General features: G+C 43.5%; 1 protein-coding gene across 3 annotated transcripts in view; it reads left to right on the top strand.

Moving 5' to 3' along the window:
* The first annotated feature begins 342 nt into the window (after nucleotides 1-342).
* smpd4 (sphingomyelin phosphodiesterase 4) overlaps nucleotides 343-18,731 on the top strand; it is a 19,300-nt gene continuing 911 nt past the window's right edge. The window contains exons 1-20 of one of the 3 annotated variants that reach the window (XM_058631391.1): nucleotides 343-434; nucleotides 646-736; nucleotides 2,003-2,089; nucleotides 2,218-2,354; nucleotides 2,436-2,511; nucleotides 3,238-3,346; nucleotides 3,626-3,678; nucleotides 3,907-4,058; nucleotides 4,190-4,322; nucleotides 5,454-5,525; nucleotides 10,145-10,234; nucleotides 12,524-12,681; nucleotides 12,773-12,863; nucleotides 14,131-14,228; nucleotides 14,488-14,651; nucleotides 15,566-15,771; nucleotides 16,079-16,309; nucleotides 16,951-17,082; nucleotides 17,165-17,293; nucleotides 17,723-18,731. The exon at nucleotides 17,723-18,731 is cut by the window's right edge and continues 911 nt beyond it. In XM_058631391.1, the coding sequence (XP_058487374.1) occupies nucleotides 698-736; nucleotides 2,003-2,089; nucleotides 2,218-2,354; nucleotides 2,436-2,511; nucleotides 3,238-3,346; nucleotides 3,626-3,678; nucleotides 3,907-4,058; nucleotides 4,190-4,322; nucleotides 5,454-5,525; nucleotides 10,145-10,234; nucleotides 12,524-12,681; nucleotides 12,773-12,863; nucleotides 14,131-14,228; nucleotides 14,488-14,651; nucleotides 15,566-15,771; nucleotides 16,079-16,309; nucleotides 16,951-17,082; nucleotides 17,165-17,293; nucleotides 17,723-18,049 (2,484 nt within the window). In that variant the 5' untranslated portion in view covers nucleotides 343-434; nucleotides 646-697 and the 3' untranslated portion in view covers nucleotides 18,050-18,731. Of the gene's footprint in view, nucleotides 435-645; nucleotides 737-2,002; nucleotides 2,090-2,217; nucleotides 2,355-2,435; nucleotides 2,512-3,237; nucleotides 3,347-3,625; nucleotides 3,679-3,906; nucleotides 4,059-4,189; nucleotides 4,323-5,453; nucleotides 5,526-10,144; nucleotides 10,283-12,523; nucleotides 12,682-12,772; nucleotides 12,864-14,130; nucleotides 14,229-14,487; nucleotides 14,652-15,565; nucleotides 15,772-16,078; nucleotides 16,310-16,950; nucleotides 17,083-17,164; nucleotides 17,294-17,722 lie in introns of all 3 variants that reach the window. The other 2 variants (XM_058631390.1, XM_058631392.1) reach the window with 2 other exon arrangements.

Below are 18,731 nucleotides of genomic sequence, written 5' to 3'. Positions count from 1 at the left end.
TTATATTAGTATAAAATCGTATTATGGTCTGAGCTGCTTTACACTACAGTTTTCACTCATTCACACACTGTAACGTCAGGTTAAGTGTCTTTGCTCAAGGACACATATAAACGATGAGAGCCAGGATTGAACCCACAACCTTCCAGCTGAAAAACAACTCACCCTACCACTGAGCCACTATCCTCACTTTAAATAAAAAAAACTAAAAAACTTTTGATACCTGAGTACAGTAAATGTCATAAACTTTGATCGCAGTAGTGTAAATCATAGATACATGCCGGCGGTCTCCAGCAGGGGGAAGTAGTGCGCAGCAACGTGACTTCAAAGTCAAACGCCACAGTCAAAGAAGAAGTATTTGAACGTCACTCACTGATGGAAACGCCGTTTGTTGTGGAAGTCGCTGACATTTTAGTGAAGATTTTCGAGCGGAGCAGGTAAATACACACTCTCGTGGACTTCGGGACTGTTTCCTCCGTGTCTGCGGCTGTTGTTCGGCACACTTGTCCGCTCAGCTCCGCTTCTATCAGCGTCACTTTTAGCTGCTTTAGTTTGGGCTAAGTTAGCTAGCAAGGCTAACCCGCTGGTGCTAACGTGCTGCCCGGTTCATGGACCGTGTGTGTGTGTGTGTGTGTTTGCCGCCCACAGGTCGGAACCAAGTGACCGTACACTGGAAGAACCCGGGTTTTGAGGTTCCTCCATGGCTGCTCCAACCTTACAACAGGCCAGTTTCCTACTGGTGAGTGTGACGAGATGATTTTACACTTATAAAAGTTAATTAAAGTCGACGAGGTGTTGTGAATATTCGTACTTTTATTTTATAACGGTACTAAATTGAAAACGTAAGTTGACGACAAAGGTGGCAGCAGCGACTCAGTGGTCAGTGAACTTGTGTTTACATACATTTACGAGTTTTCTTTGAAATGATTGAGTTTGAATGATTTCTCTGTTGTATGGAGCAAATAAACCAGGAAATATTCACACTTTTAGAAGCTGGACAGTCGGAAAAGTAGTTTTCGTAATGAAAAAAAACAAAACCTGTCGCTGTGCCTATCTCAGCCAACATACGAGCGAAAGGCGGTGGGTCACACCCTGGACTGATAACCAGGAATACATAAATTCACATTCACACCTATGTTTAATTCAGAGTGTCAACTTGACCTAATCCCGATATTGCATGTTTTTGGACTGTGGTAGGAAACTGGAGAATCTGGAGAAACCCACACGCACACAGGGAGAACATAAAAAACTCCATGCAGAAAGACCCTTGTTCCAACCAGGTCGCGAACCCGGGTCTTGTTCCTGCAAGAGCACTAACCTCTGCACCTGGCCAGGGTTATAATTCAATTTTAATTTAGTAATCAATCAAATAAGGAATTGTTTCAGTCCTAATTTCATTAGCAACTAAACTAGGTTTGAAAATATTACTTGATGAATTGACATTATTATTATTTTTTCCATTATTAAAACAAGTTTCTCTGACTTTTCAGCATCCAGTTTTGGGAAAAAACTGATCAACCAAAAAATGTCAACACGTTCTGACATTTTATGGACCAAACAATTACTCAACAAATTGAGAAAATAGTTGACATATTATGAAAGTAATCCTTATTTGTAGGCAGCCCTACTGTAAACCCTGTATTCATTAGTATTAGTTCTCACGCACTGAAGTCAAGAAGTGGGACAAATTGATGACGTTGAAGCAGTAAAATTCGGCCTGTTGTATCTGCCAGAGGTCTCTGTCCGACTAAGACAGGGATCCTGGAAAATTCGAGTAAACATGCGGAGGAGGAAAATCGTAATTTTATTGCATTATCCAGGTATGTTAGTGCGACTAAGACTAGCTTGGTTTTAGTCGTGTAGCAACGTGTTCACATGGCATTAAGAAAACTGATTTTGTGTCTTAGTTCGACTTAAAAAAAGGAACATTTCTAACATGCATGTAAACACGCTGATGACTCGGTAACTGCTGTTGTGTGTGTGTGTGTGTGTGATGTTGCTCCAGGCCAACCTGAAAGCAGATGCCACCACCAAACCTCTGGTACAACGATGTCAAGACCTGGTGAAGATCATCGACGAATATCCTGCAAAGGTAGCATTTCACCCTTTCACTTCCTCTTATCAGGGCTCCCACTGGTCCTTGACGTCTGTGAAAGTTTGTGAACGCGCTTCACTGTCCGGTGTGAACCAGGCCTAACTCTTAGTGTGTTTTGATTTCAGGAGCTGCATGTGATTTTCCCCTGGCTGGTGGAGAGCGTGTTCGGCAGCCTGGACGGCATCATCGAAGGCTGGAACCTGCGTCTGCTGCACTCGCGCAGCAACGTGTACAATTTGGTTTTGGAGTTTCTGAACCCCAGGTAGTGAGGCCTGTCAGACATAATGGTGTCATTTTTGTGTTTTGAGTGTTTTTAAGAACCGTCTGCATTTCTTTGTTTCAGTGGGCCGATGATGAAGCTGGTGTATAAACTTCAAGCTGAAGAGTACAAATATGAAATACCTGTCAATTATCTCCCGGTAAGCATTCTCTCCTTATTATACTGCTTCACATAGGTAGTGAGACCTGCAAAAAAATCTCGTGAAAACATACCCGCAAAAAATATCGTGAAAACAGACCTGCAAAAAAATCATAAAATCAGACCCGCAAAAAAAATCTTGTAAAAACAGACCTGCAAAAAATTTTGTGAAAACAGACCGGCAAAAAAATCTCGTAAAAACAGACCTGCAAAAAAGATCTTGTAAAAAAACAGTTTTGTTTTTGGCAGCAATTGTAGATTTAGTCTTAGTTTTAGTCTTTTGGACTAAAATGCTTATTAGTTTTAGTCAAATTTAAGTCATTTGTATATGTGATAGTTTTAGTCCAGTTCTAGTCGAGGAAAACTCAAAAAGGTTTTAGTCAGTTTTTAGCTTCCCGGGGCCGTGGACCCGCCCGCTGGCTGCTCCGCTCACCGGGGGTTGTCTCTGTCCCAGGTGCGACTGACGATCTGAGCGGACTGTCCTCAGTGTCCTCAGTGAGGAGTGGCCCACGTAAATCAGGCGCCAGGGGTCGGCGGCAATGTCACAACCCACCTGACTTAAGCAGGTGTAGATTTTGAGACTTTTAAACAGCTGTCATGTGATGAATAATTGTAATTTAACTTTGCATTTATTTTTGTTCTCAGGGTTCTAATTGTCTCCAATATGCTATAGAAGTAAGCTTGACCTAGTCTAACTCTAGAGTTCTGGTCCCTGTCTGTCTTGCAGGGTCCAGTGAAGGCCTGTATCCAGGAGGGAGTCCTGCCCGACTGTCCACTCTTCCACAACAAGCTGCAGTTCCCTCTGTCTGGACTGCTGACTCTGAACCTGGCTCTCAGTATCCTTCACCACAGAAGTCTCAGCTTGTTGTTTTAGTGCAGGAGTGAGTGAGCGCTCCGACTTCCACTTCTGCTCTTTGTTTCCTTCACGTTTTCTTTGTCTTGATGCATTTCTTTGAAACACTTGCAACGATCGATAAATAATATCCGTCTAACCAAAGAGAACTTTACGTTAAGTGCAGGATTTATTCACAACATAGAGAAATGTATTGGATGTGGGCGGAGCATCTCCACCGTTATCCAGCTGTAAACTGTTATTATTCCTTAATGTTCTTCAGATCCTTTTGAATTCTTCATGTTTAATTTTGCCTACTGTCTCGTCATGCCAAAGGTGAGTGTGACCGTTGTGATGATGATGAGACTGTGTCCTCGTTGGCCATTTACTTGCCAGAGTTCTGACTACAGATGGAACGAAACTGTAACCATCCAGGAAACGATTGTGCAGTGTCCACATCTCCGGCCTTTAACTGACTCGATATCACGGCACATTTGCCGTGTGAATCGTCGGACAGATACGTAGTTAAAAGTCAGACATACAGATGTGGGCTCTGTTTTTCAGAACTACCCTCCAGGTCAACATGGCAGCTCCACAGACAGCGCCTACTTTGTCCTGGTGGACACTTACCTGAAGTACTTCCTGCCCAGTGAAGGGAGTGTTCCTCCGTCTCCTTTCTCTGACTCCAGGGGCTCCGTCACCGCGCCTTCACCAAGGTACCACATTCACACCCGAGGAAGGTTTTCAAACTGAGGTTTAAACAAAACATCCTGGTGGAGAAAATCCACCAGATTAATGGTTATACCCTCTCCTCCTCCTCCTCCTCCCACTTTAAATCCTCCACCAGGTCGACCAGTGTTTCTTTTGCTGGTTATGGCGTTCACAGCCCGAGTCTCCTGAAACATCACATATTCCACCAGCCTTCAGTGAACGCAGACCCGTCTGCTCAGGAGATCTGGAGGTCTGAGACACTGTTACAGGTGAGGCACATATACAGTAGTTTATAGTCGTCATTGTTTGGTCCATAAAATGTCAGAAAATGCCGATCAGTGTTTGTCAAACCCGGAAAACGACGACGTTCTCAAATGTCTTGTTTTTGTCCACAAACCGAAATGATTGAGTTTAAATGATTTGTTTGTTTTATGGAGCAATGAAACCAGAAAATATTCACATTTAAGAAGCTGAAACAGTCAGAAATCTTGTTTTAATCATGAAAAAAGCCTCAAACCAATTAGCAAAATAGTTGACGATTAATAATTGAGTAATTGTTTCAGATCTTTTTTGTTGTGTTTTTAGGGACAAGATCAAATAGTTGAGGCAGCAGCTACAGACGGTTTTCATTATTTTAGTGACTGCAAATAATGATTATTTTCATTTTCTCCACTAATCGAGTGATCGTTTTGGTCCCTGCAATGTGAGGGAATGCTGAATGCTGCATTTGGTAAACCTGGAAATGTCTCAAAATACCAGAAACCATTGATTAACCCTTAAAATAACATTTGTTTGAGTCTTTGTCTCAATGTCCAGAAACGGGCCAAAAAATGGAAACTATGTACAGGAGTTTTCTCTCACTGGGCACTTCCTGTTTCGTGGCGAAGGGTTGAAATTTGCCAAAATGCAGAGGGTTGCCGTGGCCGCACCGTTTTGAATCCGCGAAACCTTTCGACAACAGATTGGTGTGTTTTTTATGTCGGTACGACAAACCGCGCTCAGACGAGTTTGCTCAATTACGTAGGGTGCAAATCGCCAAAATGGACGCCAAAATTCAAACAAACGAACAAAGAATCACATTGGGGCCATGGTGGCCATTTAGAATTTGGCGTTTTGCAGATTTTGTAAGTGAACAAACTTGTCTGAGGGCGTTTATCGTAGCACTACGGAAAAAAACACGTCAAATTATACAAGACCCGTCCAAGTTCAAAAGTTATTGAAGTGTTTTGCAGATTCAAAAGGACGTGGCCACGGCAGCTTATCAGAATTTTGGCTGCCGTCTAATGTTCAGAATTTCCTCAGTGACACAAACTGACCACACAAGGCAGCGGTAGACAGAGTTTGGTGCAGGAGCGTGAGCAGGTCTACAAACGAACGTTTCACTCCCTTTTCTCTCGCAGATGTTTGTAGAGGTCTGGCTCCATCACTACTCTCTGGAGATGTACCAGAAGCTGCAGTCTCCTCAGGTGAAGGTAAGAAAACCTTAACCCTCCCTCCCCAATGCACCTCACCTCTCCTCCCCCTCGCCTCCCTCCCTGCACTGCAGCGTCGCCTGGCTGACCACAACCCTTCACATCTCCGTCCGCCACATGGAAGCAGAGTTTTCAAACATGCGGCAGTCGCTATGGCCGGTGAACAAACACCCTGAGGGGATTGTGTCCATTTTTTTAAATATTTAGTTTTTAAGTATCTGAAGTTCATTTGCATTGGGAAAACAAGTCGACCTGTGACTTATCGGCTGTACGTAAATGCAAACGTCTTCTGGCTGCGGGACAAACTCTCCACAGACCTTGAGATTTGCAGTTTGACAAAATTGGCAACAGTGCAGGTTTACAAGCTGTAAGAGTTCACACTTACTTTAAATCCAGTGCGGATGGAGTTATACTCAGGGTTCGCACGGGTCCTTGAAATCCTTTTTAAAAGGTTTGTGAATTCTAATTGACATGGGTCATTGAAAGTGCTGAAGTTGAGTTATTAGGTAAACGTCTCCCCTTGTTTGTGACGACGCCACCTACTGTTTGATGCCCTGCGTGGCTTCATGTACAGAGACTAAGGCAGGACAAACGAGGCGTCATAGTTACTCATGGTGTTGTGGACACTGTCTCTCTCTCTCTCTGCCGTGGATGTGAGATTGTACAGAACAACGAGCGAGTAACGAGAAAATGACGCCGGGAGATCTGTCTCACCAAAGATCCCAAGGACAGTCACCTGTCCAGACAAAAGTGGCCCCAGTGGACGAAGACAAGCTCTTAAATGGAACCCTGGCTATGAAGACTTGTTGGCCCTAATAAGCCACAATTGTTGTTCTTGTACTAAATATGTTGTCATAAACACTGCCATAAATATTGTCATTGATTTAAAAATCAATAATATTGAGTACATATTTTGACATACGTAGGACGCCATGTTTTCCGCGCGCAATGCACTCTGGGGGCGACGACGTATGGTGGTTGCACTTGGTAGAATAGCTATTGATGCTAGTGTTTGTTAACGTGCTTACAGTCCTAGGCACCGATCCTGTGCGCCGGTGCTCGAGCACCCACGTAAAAAGTTGAGCACCCACTGAGGGATAGCCATCAAAAATAAAAAAGTGCGTGTCCCATCGTTGTGTGGGCATGATATGCACATCAGTGCTGTATAGCCGGTTCAGCACTGTTTGTGTTTGTGTGTGTACAGGTGCAGCGCGATCGATAGACGGAGGCCGTGTCACTCTTGTAAATAAAACTTTCGGCCCAAATTAAATTTTCCCTCTATTGACGTAAACGACATGAAGTGAGGAGAGAGAGAGACTGCATCCAAAGCTTTTGGATGCAATTTCCAGTCAAAGGGCAACAAGGGGAGTGATGTGAGTTTGCACTGCTTTCCTACTGACAAGAAGAGGAGAACGGAGTGGGAAGATTCCTGTGGACGGACACAACTTCCCAAATGTCCCCAGCTGTGTTAGCGTCATTTTTCTCCTGATGCATTTGAGGCTTTTAGTCGACCACAACTGAACTAAACACCCTCGGGAAGCGAGTGCAATGCGCGTTTAAAAGCGCCATAGACAAAAGACGCTGGATTCTCTCCTGAGCCGACAACCCGCCTCCTGCAGTTGCCACTTCTGTACCGTTCTGACACGCCAATGGTCACAGAGGAAGCTAATAATTCCCCTCTTCAGTCAGTTAAGCAATACGTAAGTGTAACGTTACAGTGTTCTCCAAATATGACCGATGCTGCCACTCAGACAGATTCAGACACATCAAATGCAGCAGTACAGTGGCCAGCTGATGTGCACCAAGTTGTTACCATGGAGACGAAGTTGCCGCACATACACCACCGGTTTTGTCCCACTCTCGCCTCATCCCGTCTTTGAGTGAGTATGTCTGATCCTTATACTGCCCCCTGGTGCTTTTTCACAAGTGTGGAAACAGCCAAGACAATTGGATCTCAGGATCATTTGTGTTTTTCTATTTTCACTGTTTATCCATGGCTTTGCAGTCATATTTGAGGGCGTTAACTTGCATAAAAACTCTTGAAACTTAGCATGGAGGTCAAGTCTGACGAAAATGCGATATTGGCTTAGTTCCCGGACCTGTGTGTTGCTCAAGGGCTCTATAGCGCCCCCTAAGGTGAAAACAGGCAAAATTGAGTTCCACCGAATTTCTCGAAAACTTGGGGAAGATGTTATCGACCGTAACCATGGCCTCAACCCAACAGGAAGTCAGCCATTTTGAATTTTGGTGTCCATTTTGGCGATTTGCACCCGACATAAATGAGCGAGACACATCGAAAGGTATTGCGGATTCAAAAGTGAGGTCAGGGAACTGCTGAACTCCCCGACCCGCATGGGGGACGCTTGCATGCGGATATTATGGCCCTATCATGACTGCATGCTGTCCCTGTTTTGGTTTTATTTCGTCCAAACGAAAGTCTGTCAAAGTTCACGGATCGCCTATGTTCTCAGTGTTGGCCGCTGTTGCTCTCTGTCACCGCCTTTGCACGCTGCACGTCTGTGTCACGTGTTTGCTGTTGTGTTCAGTGTTCAGAACGTCACATCGCGGTGAAGGTTTTATCGAAAACTCTACAGCGTTCACAGCAATCAGGTCACATACACGTATTCCTTTTTTAGAAATAGGAATATAATTTATATAATGTGCGTTTTGAATCAAAACATCGTTTTTATTGACACAAACTGGCATAAATACACCTTTTGTGCGTTATGACCATGCCAAGCCTGTAGGTGGCAGTGTGATGGGAGGCTCAAGTTTTCCCAAATATCTGTCTTGGGCTTAGTTTTTTGACGAGTTTGTTTTCAGGGACCTAAAACCTGGATTTTTGGTGCTTTTTCACGATACTGTTCCAGCATGACTCGACTCAACTGTACTTGGTTCAGTATCGTTTTTTTCATTGCTATAGTACCTCCTCAATGTGGGCGGAGTCGTCATATCACGGTTTTATATGCGACACAAACACACAAACTAGTCCCGTTAAAGCAGTTTTCGGCGTAACTGAATCATTAGAATCAGTTCATTAAAATATGAAAACAGAAACTTTTTTTCCATTTGTTAAAACCAAACGTCTTCAGTTACTGCGTCAAGAAAAAATCTGCGTCGTGAACACATGCATGTTGTCAAATGTACCCTCATCATTAACCAGTGTGTTGTTTTTGTGTTCATCCTGTTTTGAAGTGGACCTGAACTGAAAGATTTGGAACAGAATTTTAGAATCAGTCGAATTGACAGAAATTTTAATTGAGTGACATTTTCTCCACTTTAAATCTTCTCTTTACTATTTTTTGCAGTCATGATAAAACCCAAATCTTACAGTTTTGATTTCACTGTGTTGATGTTTAACAGTAGGGATGGGAATAATTAACGGGACAGTGCAGGGTTTTTGAAGTGGGGTCACATGATTTACATAATTGAGTCTCTTTCACACAAAAAATCCCTTTATATCCAGTTAAACATAGGGTTAAAATCACTTTAAATCTACTCAAAACCTGGGTTTAACCCTGGGTTAAAATCAATTTGAATCCACTTAAACCCAGGATTATCTGCTTAATCTTCTTTAATCAAACCTAGATTTAAAATTCATTTAAACCCAGGGTTAAACCGAGGGTTCAAATCAGTTTAAACTCATAACGAGAGACGACAACCTCACGTCAAAAGTCCGGAACTGTCCCTTTTTAAACATTTAATTCTGTCAGCATGAAGAAGTAATGTTGTCACAGTCCGATCTGTACTGGAAACTATTAATATTTTAATATTTTTTATCTTCTTTCTGCACGTGCTGAAGTGCCGCTACTTACAGTTGTAAAATGAGAGAGGACGTTAAAAGAGGACGTAACATGTTTTTTTTTTTTTTATTCTATAACCACAAGGACTGTAAACCATTTTTTGAAGTGTTATGGCAAAGGGTTTATCAAGGAAGTAGTAAAAAGAAGCTGACTGACTGTCTTATTTTGAAGGCCAGAGTGAAAGGAAGTGGTTGTGTGTAAGGTCTTTGTTGACTAAAAAGCACGATAACGATAAAAATGTGTATTTATTTTAAAGGAATATCTACTTAAAAGTGAATATAACTTATTTTATGTAAAGTATGTAACGGCCAGAAATTATAATTTTGACAGGAAGTAGTCGCACTTCGCACGTGCGTGGAACAAATCGGTACAGATCGGGTGTCCCCACAGTTACTTCCTGTTTTACTTTGATCAAAGCTGCAGTTTTACACTTTATTTCAAATGATTCCCATCCCTGCGATCATGTGATCTGTGTCTGTCAGTCAGAACACCTTTTGTTCCGCTTTGTTATTTATTTAATTTTGTCTCCTCTTCTGTTTTTCTGCACTTTTTTCCTCCCTGAATGTGTTTTTTTTGGCCTATTGTATTGTTTCTCTCACTTTTTTCAAATCTGGTTTGCACTCTCCTTTCCTTCACTGCCTCCTTTTCTCACGTATATTTATATATGTATATATCTTCCTCCTCACACTCCTTTTATTGTCACTTCTTCCCTTTCCTGCCTTTTCTGCTGCTCCTCTTCCTCCACTTCCTGTTGTTGTCCTTCCTCCTCATCTTCCTCTACCTCCCCCCCCTCCCCTGGTGGTTACGGGTGAACAGCTGGCGCTGCTGCAGTACCGCCTCAGTATGTCCAGCATGCCGTGCCAACCCCACGCCCCACCAGGCTCTGGGAGCCTCCACACCTACCAAGTACTTTTACCTTTTCATTCACCCCCGCCCCTCTGGGGCCTCCTGGAGGTAAACCTCAGTCAGTGCAGGTCACAGTCAAGGCTACTTCTCTTTGGCAGACTCTCCCCAGTGAGACGTCGTTCCTCCAAATCACCAGCCTGATGCTCGCAGAGAGCAGTTTAAAGGAGTAGTTACAGGTTTTCTTTTTCAAACTGTGGTTGTAAGACGGCCTGGCTCACGCCCCACTCCCATGGTTCTCAAACTGTGGTACGTGTGCCACCTCTTGTGGTACTTGGAGGGAAATTAGAAATACTGTTGTCCTGTATACACCAGGGTGTCTGATCAGAGGGGAGTTAACCCTTAAGAGTTCCTTTTAAAAAAAAAAAAACTTCCTAATTTGTTCCTAGCGGCAGAAAATGCCACCTTCCCAAAAACTGCTGTAGAAACATTATATATTAATATTTTTTCCCACTTTAAATGAGTTCAATTTTAACCCTTTTAAGGAATTTTGAGTGCGTAGAAAATGAAACCAGTAACGAACGCTCAGTCTTTATCTGATTTCACTACATCAGTGTCTGAAGTACGTCAGTTTAAGTCTACGATGTCTTAAGAACATGTGTCACGTCTTTATCTCACTGTGAGACAGACTTTTCCAACAGGAAACAGGAATGTTTGTAAACCACTCACTCTCCTACACCAAACCTCATAGAGAAAATCAGTGATTTTAGCTCACGGGGGACACAGGAGCTGCTGGTCCTCTGCTGCCTCGTGTGGTCACTTTATGTCACTAAATCTGAACAAAGGTTTTCAAACACTGCAGCGACAAAATAAGACATTTGAACTCAGTGATGGAGGCAGCAGTGTGCTGTGATGTTAAATCACTTGTTTCCTCCATGGGGTTTGGTGTGGGGAGAGTGAGTGATTTTCCTGTTGGGAAAGTCTGTCTAACACTGAGTGGTAAACGTAGATTTAAGCAGACAAAGAGTCTCTACCTCCATAAAACCACTCTTTAAAAATAAAAACCTGAACTATGCCTTTAACGCCTCATTATTTAGCATGAGTTATCCTGTTTTGGCAAATCATAAGAACCTACGATGCGCATGATTTTTTATTTTGCCGACAGTGAGTGTGGTTGGTGGATTGTGACGTCCGACTCGTTGTCACCCAGTCAAACAAAAATGATTAAAGTAAATAAATAAATAGTTTCTATCGTTTGGGTCCATTCTAAAATCACTGTTGTTGATCTTTTCATACAAAAACCTTCAGGAAATGGCACATGATTAATATAATAAATAGAATAGAATAAATGTCATCAGAGAAGTATCCTTGACAGGAAAGCTTGATATTATTTTTGGTTCAGGTGTGTTTTCTTTTTGATTGTTTTTAATGCATGTGTTTTACAATGGTGTGCTTTCCTTTTTGTGTGTTTGATAAATGTTTCTGTCTGTCGAGCAAAACACGTGCTTTAATCCCAATGTTTGTTTATCTTATCATTAAGTCATGAAATCAGTTCTCTTGTTTAAAGAGTTGTGAAGAAACATTGTCTCATGTTGACACGGCAGCTTTGCTATGAGCAGGTGATCGAGTGTAGAGGTCCCATCATTGATTATTCACCTCAATATTTGAATGTTGTGTCATTTAAACAAGATACTGTGTGTGTGTGTGGGGGGTAAATCTCTTTCTTTGCTCCTCTTTGACAGTAAAGTGAATATTTCTTTGATTTGTTGTCAAAACGAGAAGTTTTTCAGGAAACCTGTGTGTCTCGGTGTCTGTCTTTGTGTGTGTCTGTGTCTCTCTCTCTTTGTGTGTGTTTCTCTGTGTCTGTGTGTCTCTCTCTAATCGACAGTATTTTCAGTAAAGATAAAATAAATATTAAATCCATAAAAACAGCTCATCAGATAACTGAATACATAGATTAAATGGATCAAATCTCTGAAAACTAAACATGTGCAGTTTAGGGATGAACAATTGTGTCCAAATATCATTTTATCATTTATTAACATATCTTATTCTACAGACTCAGGAAACAGATCTGCAATCACAAATCCTGTCAAAATGAACTGCAGTTAAATATTTATTGAAATGGTTTGTGGTTGTGGGACTTCTGCTCTCTATCTATCACGCACGCACACACACACACACAGTGCTGCAGCCTTTGGCCGTTTTGTCTGCGCTGCTTTTGCATCAGGGAAACTTTTCTGAGTGGCTGCTTTGGTTCCAGCAGCTGAGATGGCTGGGGCTGGGGGAGGATGTGGCGGGTTTGTGGTGGTGTTGTTTCTGGAGCTCCTTGTTGACTCGATTCTTTTCCAGGAACCCTTCACCCCGACAGAGGAGCACGTGCTGGTGGTGCGTCTCCTGGTCAAACACCTGCACGCCTTCTCCAGCAGCCTGAAGCCCGAGCGGCTGCCGTCGTCCTCGCCCTCGGCGCACTCACACGCCCACACCAGCCCGCTGGATGAGTTCAAGAGGTCCGTCCCAGCACGTTTGTAGACATGCGGGTTTGGTTTGTGTCCGTGGTGATGATGATGTAACACGTCTGGTGTCTCCTCCTTCCTGCAGGGTGGTGGTGCAGCGTTTCGTTCAGCAGAAGCTGTACCTGTTTCTGCAGCACTGCTTCGGTCACTGGCCTCTGGACGCCTCCTTCAGAGCGGTACGTCTCTCTCACACACACACACACACCCCTCAACTAAAATGTTTAGAGCTGAAACAATCGATTAATTGATTGTTAATCGATTACTAAACTAATCGACAACTATTTTGATAATCAATTAATCGGTTTGAAGCTTTTTTCATGATTAAAATAAGATTTCCGATTGTTTAAGCTTCTTAAATGTGACTATTTTCATTATTTCTTTGCTCTGGATAACAAAGAAATCGTTAAAAGTTAATCATTTTGGTTTGTGGACAAAACAAGACATTTGAGAACATCATCATTTCCAGGTTTGACGAACACCGATCAACATTTTTTAAGGTTTTCTGATATTTTATGGACCAAACGATTAATCAAGAAAATAATCGACAGATTAATCGATTATGAAACCAATCGTTAGTTGTAGCTCTACAAATGTTACAGTTACAGCAAGTCAAGCAAAGACATGAGGCGACGCACAACACATCTGCAGACGTTTCCACAGCATCGATTGCTTTCGTTGACGGTGAAAATATATAAATATAAATATCACCACGCGACAAATCATGTTCACTTTGGACACAGTTTTTGGGCCGTATCTATTTGTTGCGTTGCATCTGTATACCGCCGCAGTGAAGAGGGGTGTCACAATTCTCCAAATCATCATTTTGATTTGATTCTACATCTTTTTTTTCCTCTCATTAGCTCAGAATGAGCTATAAAAAGTTTGAGAACCACTGATGTAACATATATAATCTGTGAAGAGGAGAAACCTTTCCACTGCACAGTCCCCGCACACCTCCACTACAGGGTTTGGTGTGGTTTTCCATGACTATAGAACCTCCTCAACTTGGGCAAAGTAATCATGACTGTGATTTCTTTGATTAAAAAGATTTGTTCACAGAATGGTTCCGTATTTCCTCCATGAGCATCTGACACCGTCACTGAACTGAAATACCAGTAAATGTGGTCACGATTGCCGGCTTTCAGCAGTGCTGGCTCTGAATACACCAGATTCCTGTTCAATATGGACATTTTATACATTTGCTTTACTAAATGTTACAGATGAACGCATGTTTTCAGGATTTTTAAGTCTTAACTTTGATCTACAGTTGGACATTGTTGGCTTTGATTCTTGTGTCTGACATCTCACTCATGACTCTCTCTGACTTATCAGAGGCCGGCAGTCTGTTGACATCACATTTTTTCATCTCTGGACAAAAACAAAGAGTTCTTCCATCATTAAAACCGCCGATGTTTTCTTCTTTTCAAACCTTTCCGCGTTCAGGTGTTGGAGACGTGGCTGAGTTATATCCAACCTTGGAGATACACCGGAGAGAAGACCAATCCTCAGCCCGACCAGAACAGGACTGTACCCGACAAATGGTGAGGACTGGGACATGATGAGTTTGTCGGGTCACATGCTGCAGTCAGGGCTAGCACTGTTGACTTACAGCAAAAATGAGCAGGGTTAACAGGGTTTAGAGTTTGCATGTTCTTGTCTGCTGGGGTTGGCTCCAGCTCCCCATGACCCTCATATGGAAGATAAAGTGGTTAAATATGAATGAATAAATTGGAATAGAATAAATTCCTGTCTTTAAACGGAGGTTTGAAGGAATGAAAGAGTCACTGTTGTGTGTTGCAGGGAGTCGTTTGTTCAGGAGAACCTGCTCATGTACACCAAGCTCTTCCAGGTGTTTCTGAACAGAGCGGTGAGGACGGATCTGGTCAACGCCAAAAACGCTCTGATGGTCTTCAGAGTGTCCAAAATCTTCGCCCAGCCAAACCTCGCAGAGATGATTCTCAACGGTGAGTCGAGTGGCAAGAAAATGAATATTATTAAACTCGGACTGCACTCAGTCATGATGGGGCCCTCGCGTCCCCACACAAGTGTCCCCCATGTCAGTTGGGGAGTGTAGCAGTTCCCTGATCTCACTTTTGAACCCGCAAACCATGAACAACTTTTCGCCTTTGATGTGTCTACCTCATTTATGTAGGGTCCAAATTCCTGACTTCCCGATGAGTTGAGGCCATGGTTAGGGTCAACTTTTTTTGTTAATGTAGTCAATGTATGCTGAAGTTATAGGGGACCTTTCGACAACTTTTCACCATTGATGTGTCTTGTACAAATTGACGCCTTTTTTTTTTTTTATGTCAAAACGCACTCGGGCGAGTTAGATCATTTATGTAGCGTGCAAATCGCAAACATTCAAAATGGCTGACTTCCTATTGAGTTGAGACCATGGTTATGGTCGACTTTTTTGTTTGTCTTGGTCTATAACATCTTCCCACCAAGTTTCGGGAAATTCGGTGGAACTCAATTTTGTTAAGTTTTCCCCTTAGGGGGCGCTATTGAGCCTTTGAGCAATGCACGGGTCCAGAAACTATGCTAATATCCCATTTTCACCAGACCTGACCTCCATGCCAAGTTTGAAGAGTTGACGCTGACCCCCTCAAAAATTACAGCAAATCCACGGATCGAGTAATAATCTGAAGGATAATGATAGGTTCCTCACCCAAATCCACGCCAGGAGCCGTTTCGGCCCCTGCCATTCGTGGCCAGGAACCTAATGATTATCATTGAAAGAGCTTTTAAAACCAGGAAAGATCATCACAGAAACCTTTCCACGATTTGGTGATATCCAAAGTCAAAGACCTACAGTCCCGTTTTGTTTCTGGAATGTTTTATTTGTAAAAACATGTTTTCGTTTGTCTCTCTCCAGGCGAGCAGTTGTTCCTGGAGCCTGAGCACGTCCTCCACGACCGCCACTCCCGCGGCTACCTGTCGCCGGGCCAAGGAGGCAGTTACCTGTCGTCGCGACACAAGGCGGTTACGGACAGCGGGTTCAGGGTGAAGAGCCACGTCTATGCTCTGGAAGGCCAGGACTGCCAGTACAAACAGATGTTTGGCACCGAGCTCAGAGGAGCGGTAGGTTAACCTCCACGTTTACAGCCGTAAAGTTTACGGATCGTAAATCAGGAACGTCGTAGTCTTGGCACTGAAGAATCACCAAGAGGGAACTGTGGTTTGGAATCTAGAAGGATTAATGCCGTCGTAGGTCATTGGGGAAGGCGGGGCAAGGAGTTGTCAATCATGGCTACCAAAGAACTTCAAATATGTGATTGAGAACTTTGAACTGTGGAGGGCAGTGTGCCGGAACTCACTGGAAGAAGAAGACGACGAAGGAAAGTGTGCTTGATCCTTTAAGTTTTGACTGTTGGTGTCCGTCTTACAGGTGATGAAGATGATCCAGATGATCGCCCAGTGCAGACAGACGGCAAAGAGGATATCGGACCACTCCAGCGAGATGGCAGTCAACTCGTCCTTCCTGTCCTGGTTCGGACTCGGCTCCTCTGACTTTAACAACACCTTCTCCGGGGTGGAGCCAGAGGAGAGTGGCGAATGTCTGAAGAAGACCCACGAGTTGCTGGACAGAACTCTGGAGAACCTGTGTTTCGTCTTCAAGGTCAGAACACTTTGACTGTTAGTTTAGACTGTAAGATGTGACAACTTATATATATATATATATAACATATTTCATGTTTTTTTCACGTAAAACAAACAGTGGAAAGGCGTTTTAAAAATACTATTTAAAAAGGTTAAAGATTTTTTAATCATCAGGTTATTTTAATAAATATATCATGTGTTTAATAGCAGTTTAAGGGAGGGGACTTTTTTGTCCTTAAGGTGCTGAGTGTTATTTTTTCTTCTTTTTTCTTTTATTGGAAGTTTTAATCACTAATGTTAAAAAGGTAGTAGGAAGTTTTAAGTGATGTTTCGTCCTTATGGTCGAACAAAAAACACTTAAAACAATCAAATCAATTGTTTAATCTTAAGTTTATTATTGTGTTTAATTGGTTTAAGGGAGGGGACATTTTTGACTTAAGGTGCTGAGTGTTATTTATTTTATTTTTTCAAAGTTGCATTAAGTTTAAATTAGATACATTCTGTGTGTGTTTATGCCCCCTCCTGGACAAATGTCCACATCACACATGCCCTCGCCATATCTTTCTCTGGTTATTTGTCAAAAACCTGCTGTAAGAGACAATTTCATGGGCCGCGTAACGGAGAAATCAAACCATTGACCACTGATCATGTGTTTTGCAGCTGAACCAGGGTCAGGTGACTCAGCTTATATCAAACCTAGGCTCCTCCCAGGACGACGGAAACTGCCGGCAGCTGCCGGACTGCATCCAGGGGGAGAACGGCCTGATCCTGACGGAGCTGGGCCGGAGACAGGTCAGTCCTTCATGTCTCCCTTCACAGTCAGAGCTGTTCCCTTTCAAACCTGACACTGTGTGTGTGTGTGTGTGTGTCTCAGATCATAAATGGACTGCGCAGGTTTGACATCCAGTACCAGGGCGACCCCGAGCTCCAGCCCATCAGGAGCTATGAGAACGCTCAGCTGGTCCGGTTCCTCTACAGGATCTCCTCTGTGGTCAACAACAAGGTGAAACTCACCGCCATTCTTTTGTAGTCCACTGTAAACTGAGAAGTCACAGAGAGTAAATGTGACCTCTGACCTCCAATAACAGGGTCTATGGAACGGTAGCGTGGTTCCTTCCAGGATGTTAATGAAATGTTTAAATCCAGGGTTTTTCCACCACTGAATGAGGTCACATGACTGATGAATGTGATCGTCTGCGTCCTTATGATGCCTGTGGAGACGTCCTGTGCCAGGAGCCAAGTGTAGTCGGGCTATAAACATAACACTTGATTTCACAAATCCTTGATTTCACCTTTGATTTCAAAGGTCGAGATTGTGACGTCTTTCCGATCGTTATTCGATTAACAAAAAACACGTAGAGCGTTGATATCGACTGATATTGCTAACAGTGACTAACTCAGCGTTATATTCATCTTTTTTCTTCTCTCGCAGTTCGGAGGTTACATGAACGCTCTCTGCTCGCGACCGGACTTCCTGGGTCGCCTGGGTCGCCACTACCTCACCGACACCGCCTCCACCACAAAGCTGAGGCACAGCCCGACGGCGTGGCACTCTGCAGGGCGGAGCCACCGGCCGACACCGAGGCTGAGCCTGCGCCCGCTCGCCAGCTACAGGACCATTGTGGCACTGGTGCTCGTGTACGTGCTGGGAGCGCTGCTGTCGCAGGGGCCCGTGTCCAGCACGCTGCTCATCGTCGCCGCCTCCTTCCTGTACGGACTCTTCGTGATGCTGTTCGGGGACAAACTGAAGACGCACTAACCGAGCCGACGCCGCTCCAGCTTCAAGTGTTTGCCGGAGACGTGTGTGGAAACCGTTGAGTGCTGGCTGTCGGTGTCTTTTTTACACATTTATACGCATCTTTTTTTGTTTGTTTTTTGCTCTTTTATCTTAAAAACGTCCGCGCAGCTCTGGTGATCACAGGCGTATGTTACTCTCTTTACAGGCTCCTCCCTCTGAACCACTCACATGATCTTTAGCTGTTTTTGTTGTCGTCGTTTTTCTGTTACAGTCGTCTCAGATACTTGGGTCGCGCTGACACTGGCTTCTCCTCTAACACAAGGGTTTCTCAATCCTGGTTTCTCAGTTTCCTCGCTCAGACGCACCTGATTCAAATAAATGGGTCGTTATCAGGCGTCTGCAGTGGTGTTTGCTGATGAGCTGAACATTAGAATGAGGTGTGTCGGAGCGAGGAAACGTCCCCAGGACCAGGTTTGAGAATCCCTGCTCTGACAGGTATTTTGACAGGCATTCTGTTTAAACCAGTGACCTTAGTGAAAAAGATTTCCGTTAAAACCGCATCGACTCTGAACGCTGTAGCACACATGCTAGGCCTGACTGTGACGCTGAGCATGCGCATACGGCGTGTGAGCTTAGTTTACGCTTTATTTGAATTTGAAAGTTTAAGTTACACTGTATACCATCACAGAGGCAGAATGAAGAA

This window comes from Solea solea, chromosome 6 (assembly GCF_958295425.1).
Source record: "Solea solea chromosome 6, fSolSol10.1, whole genome shotgun sequence".
NCBI lineage: Eukaryota > Metazoa > Chordata > Actinopteri > Pleuronectiformes > Soleidae > Solea > Solea solea.
The sequence above is the reverse complement of the archived record's forward strand: the minus strand, read 5'-3'. Positions and strand labels throughout refer to the sequence as shown.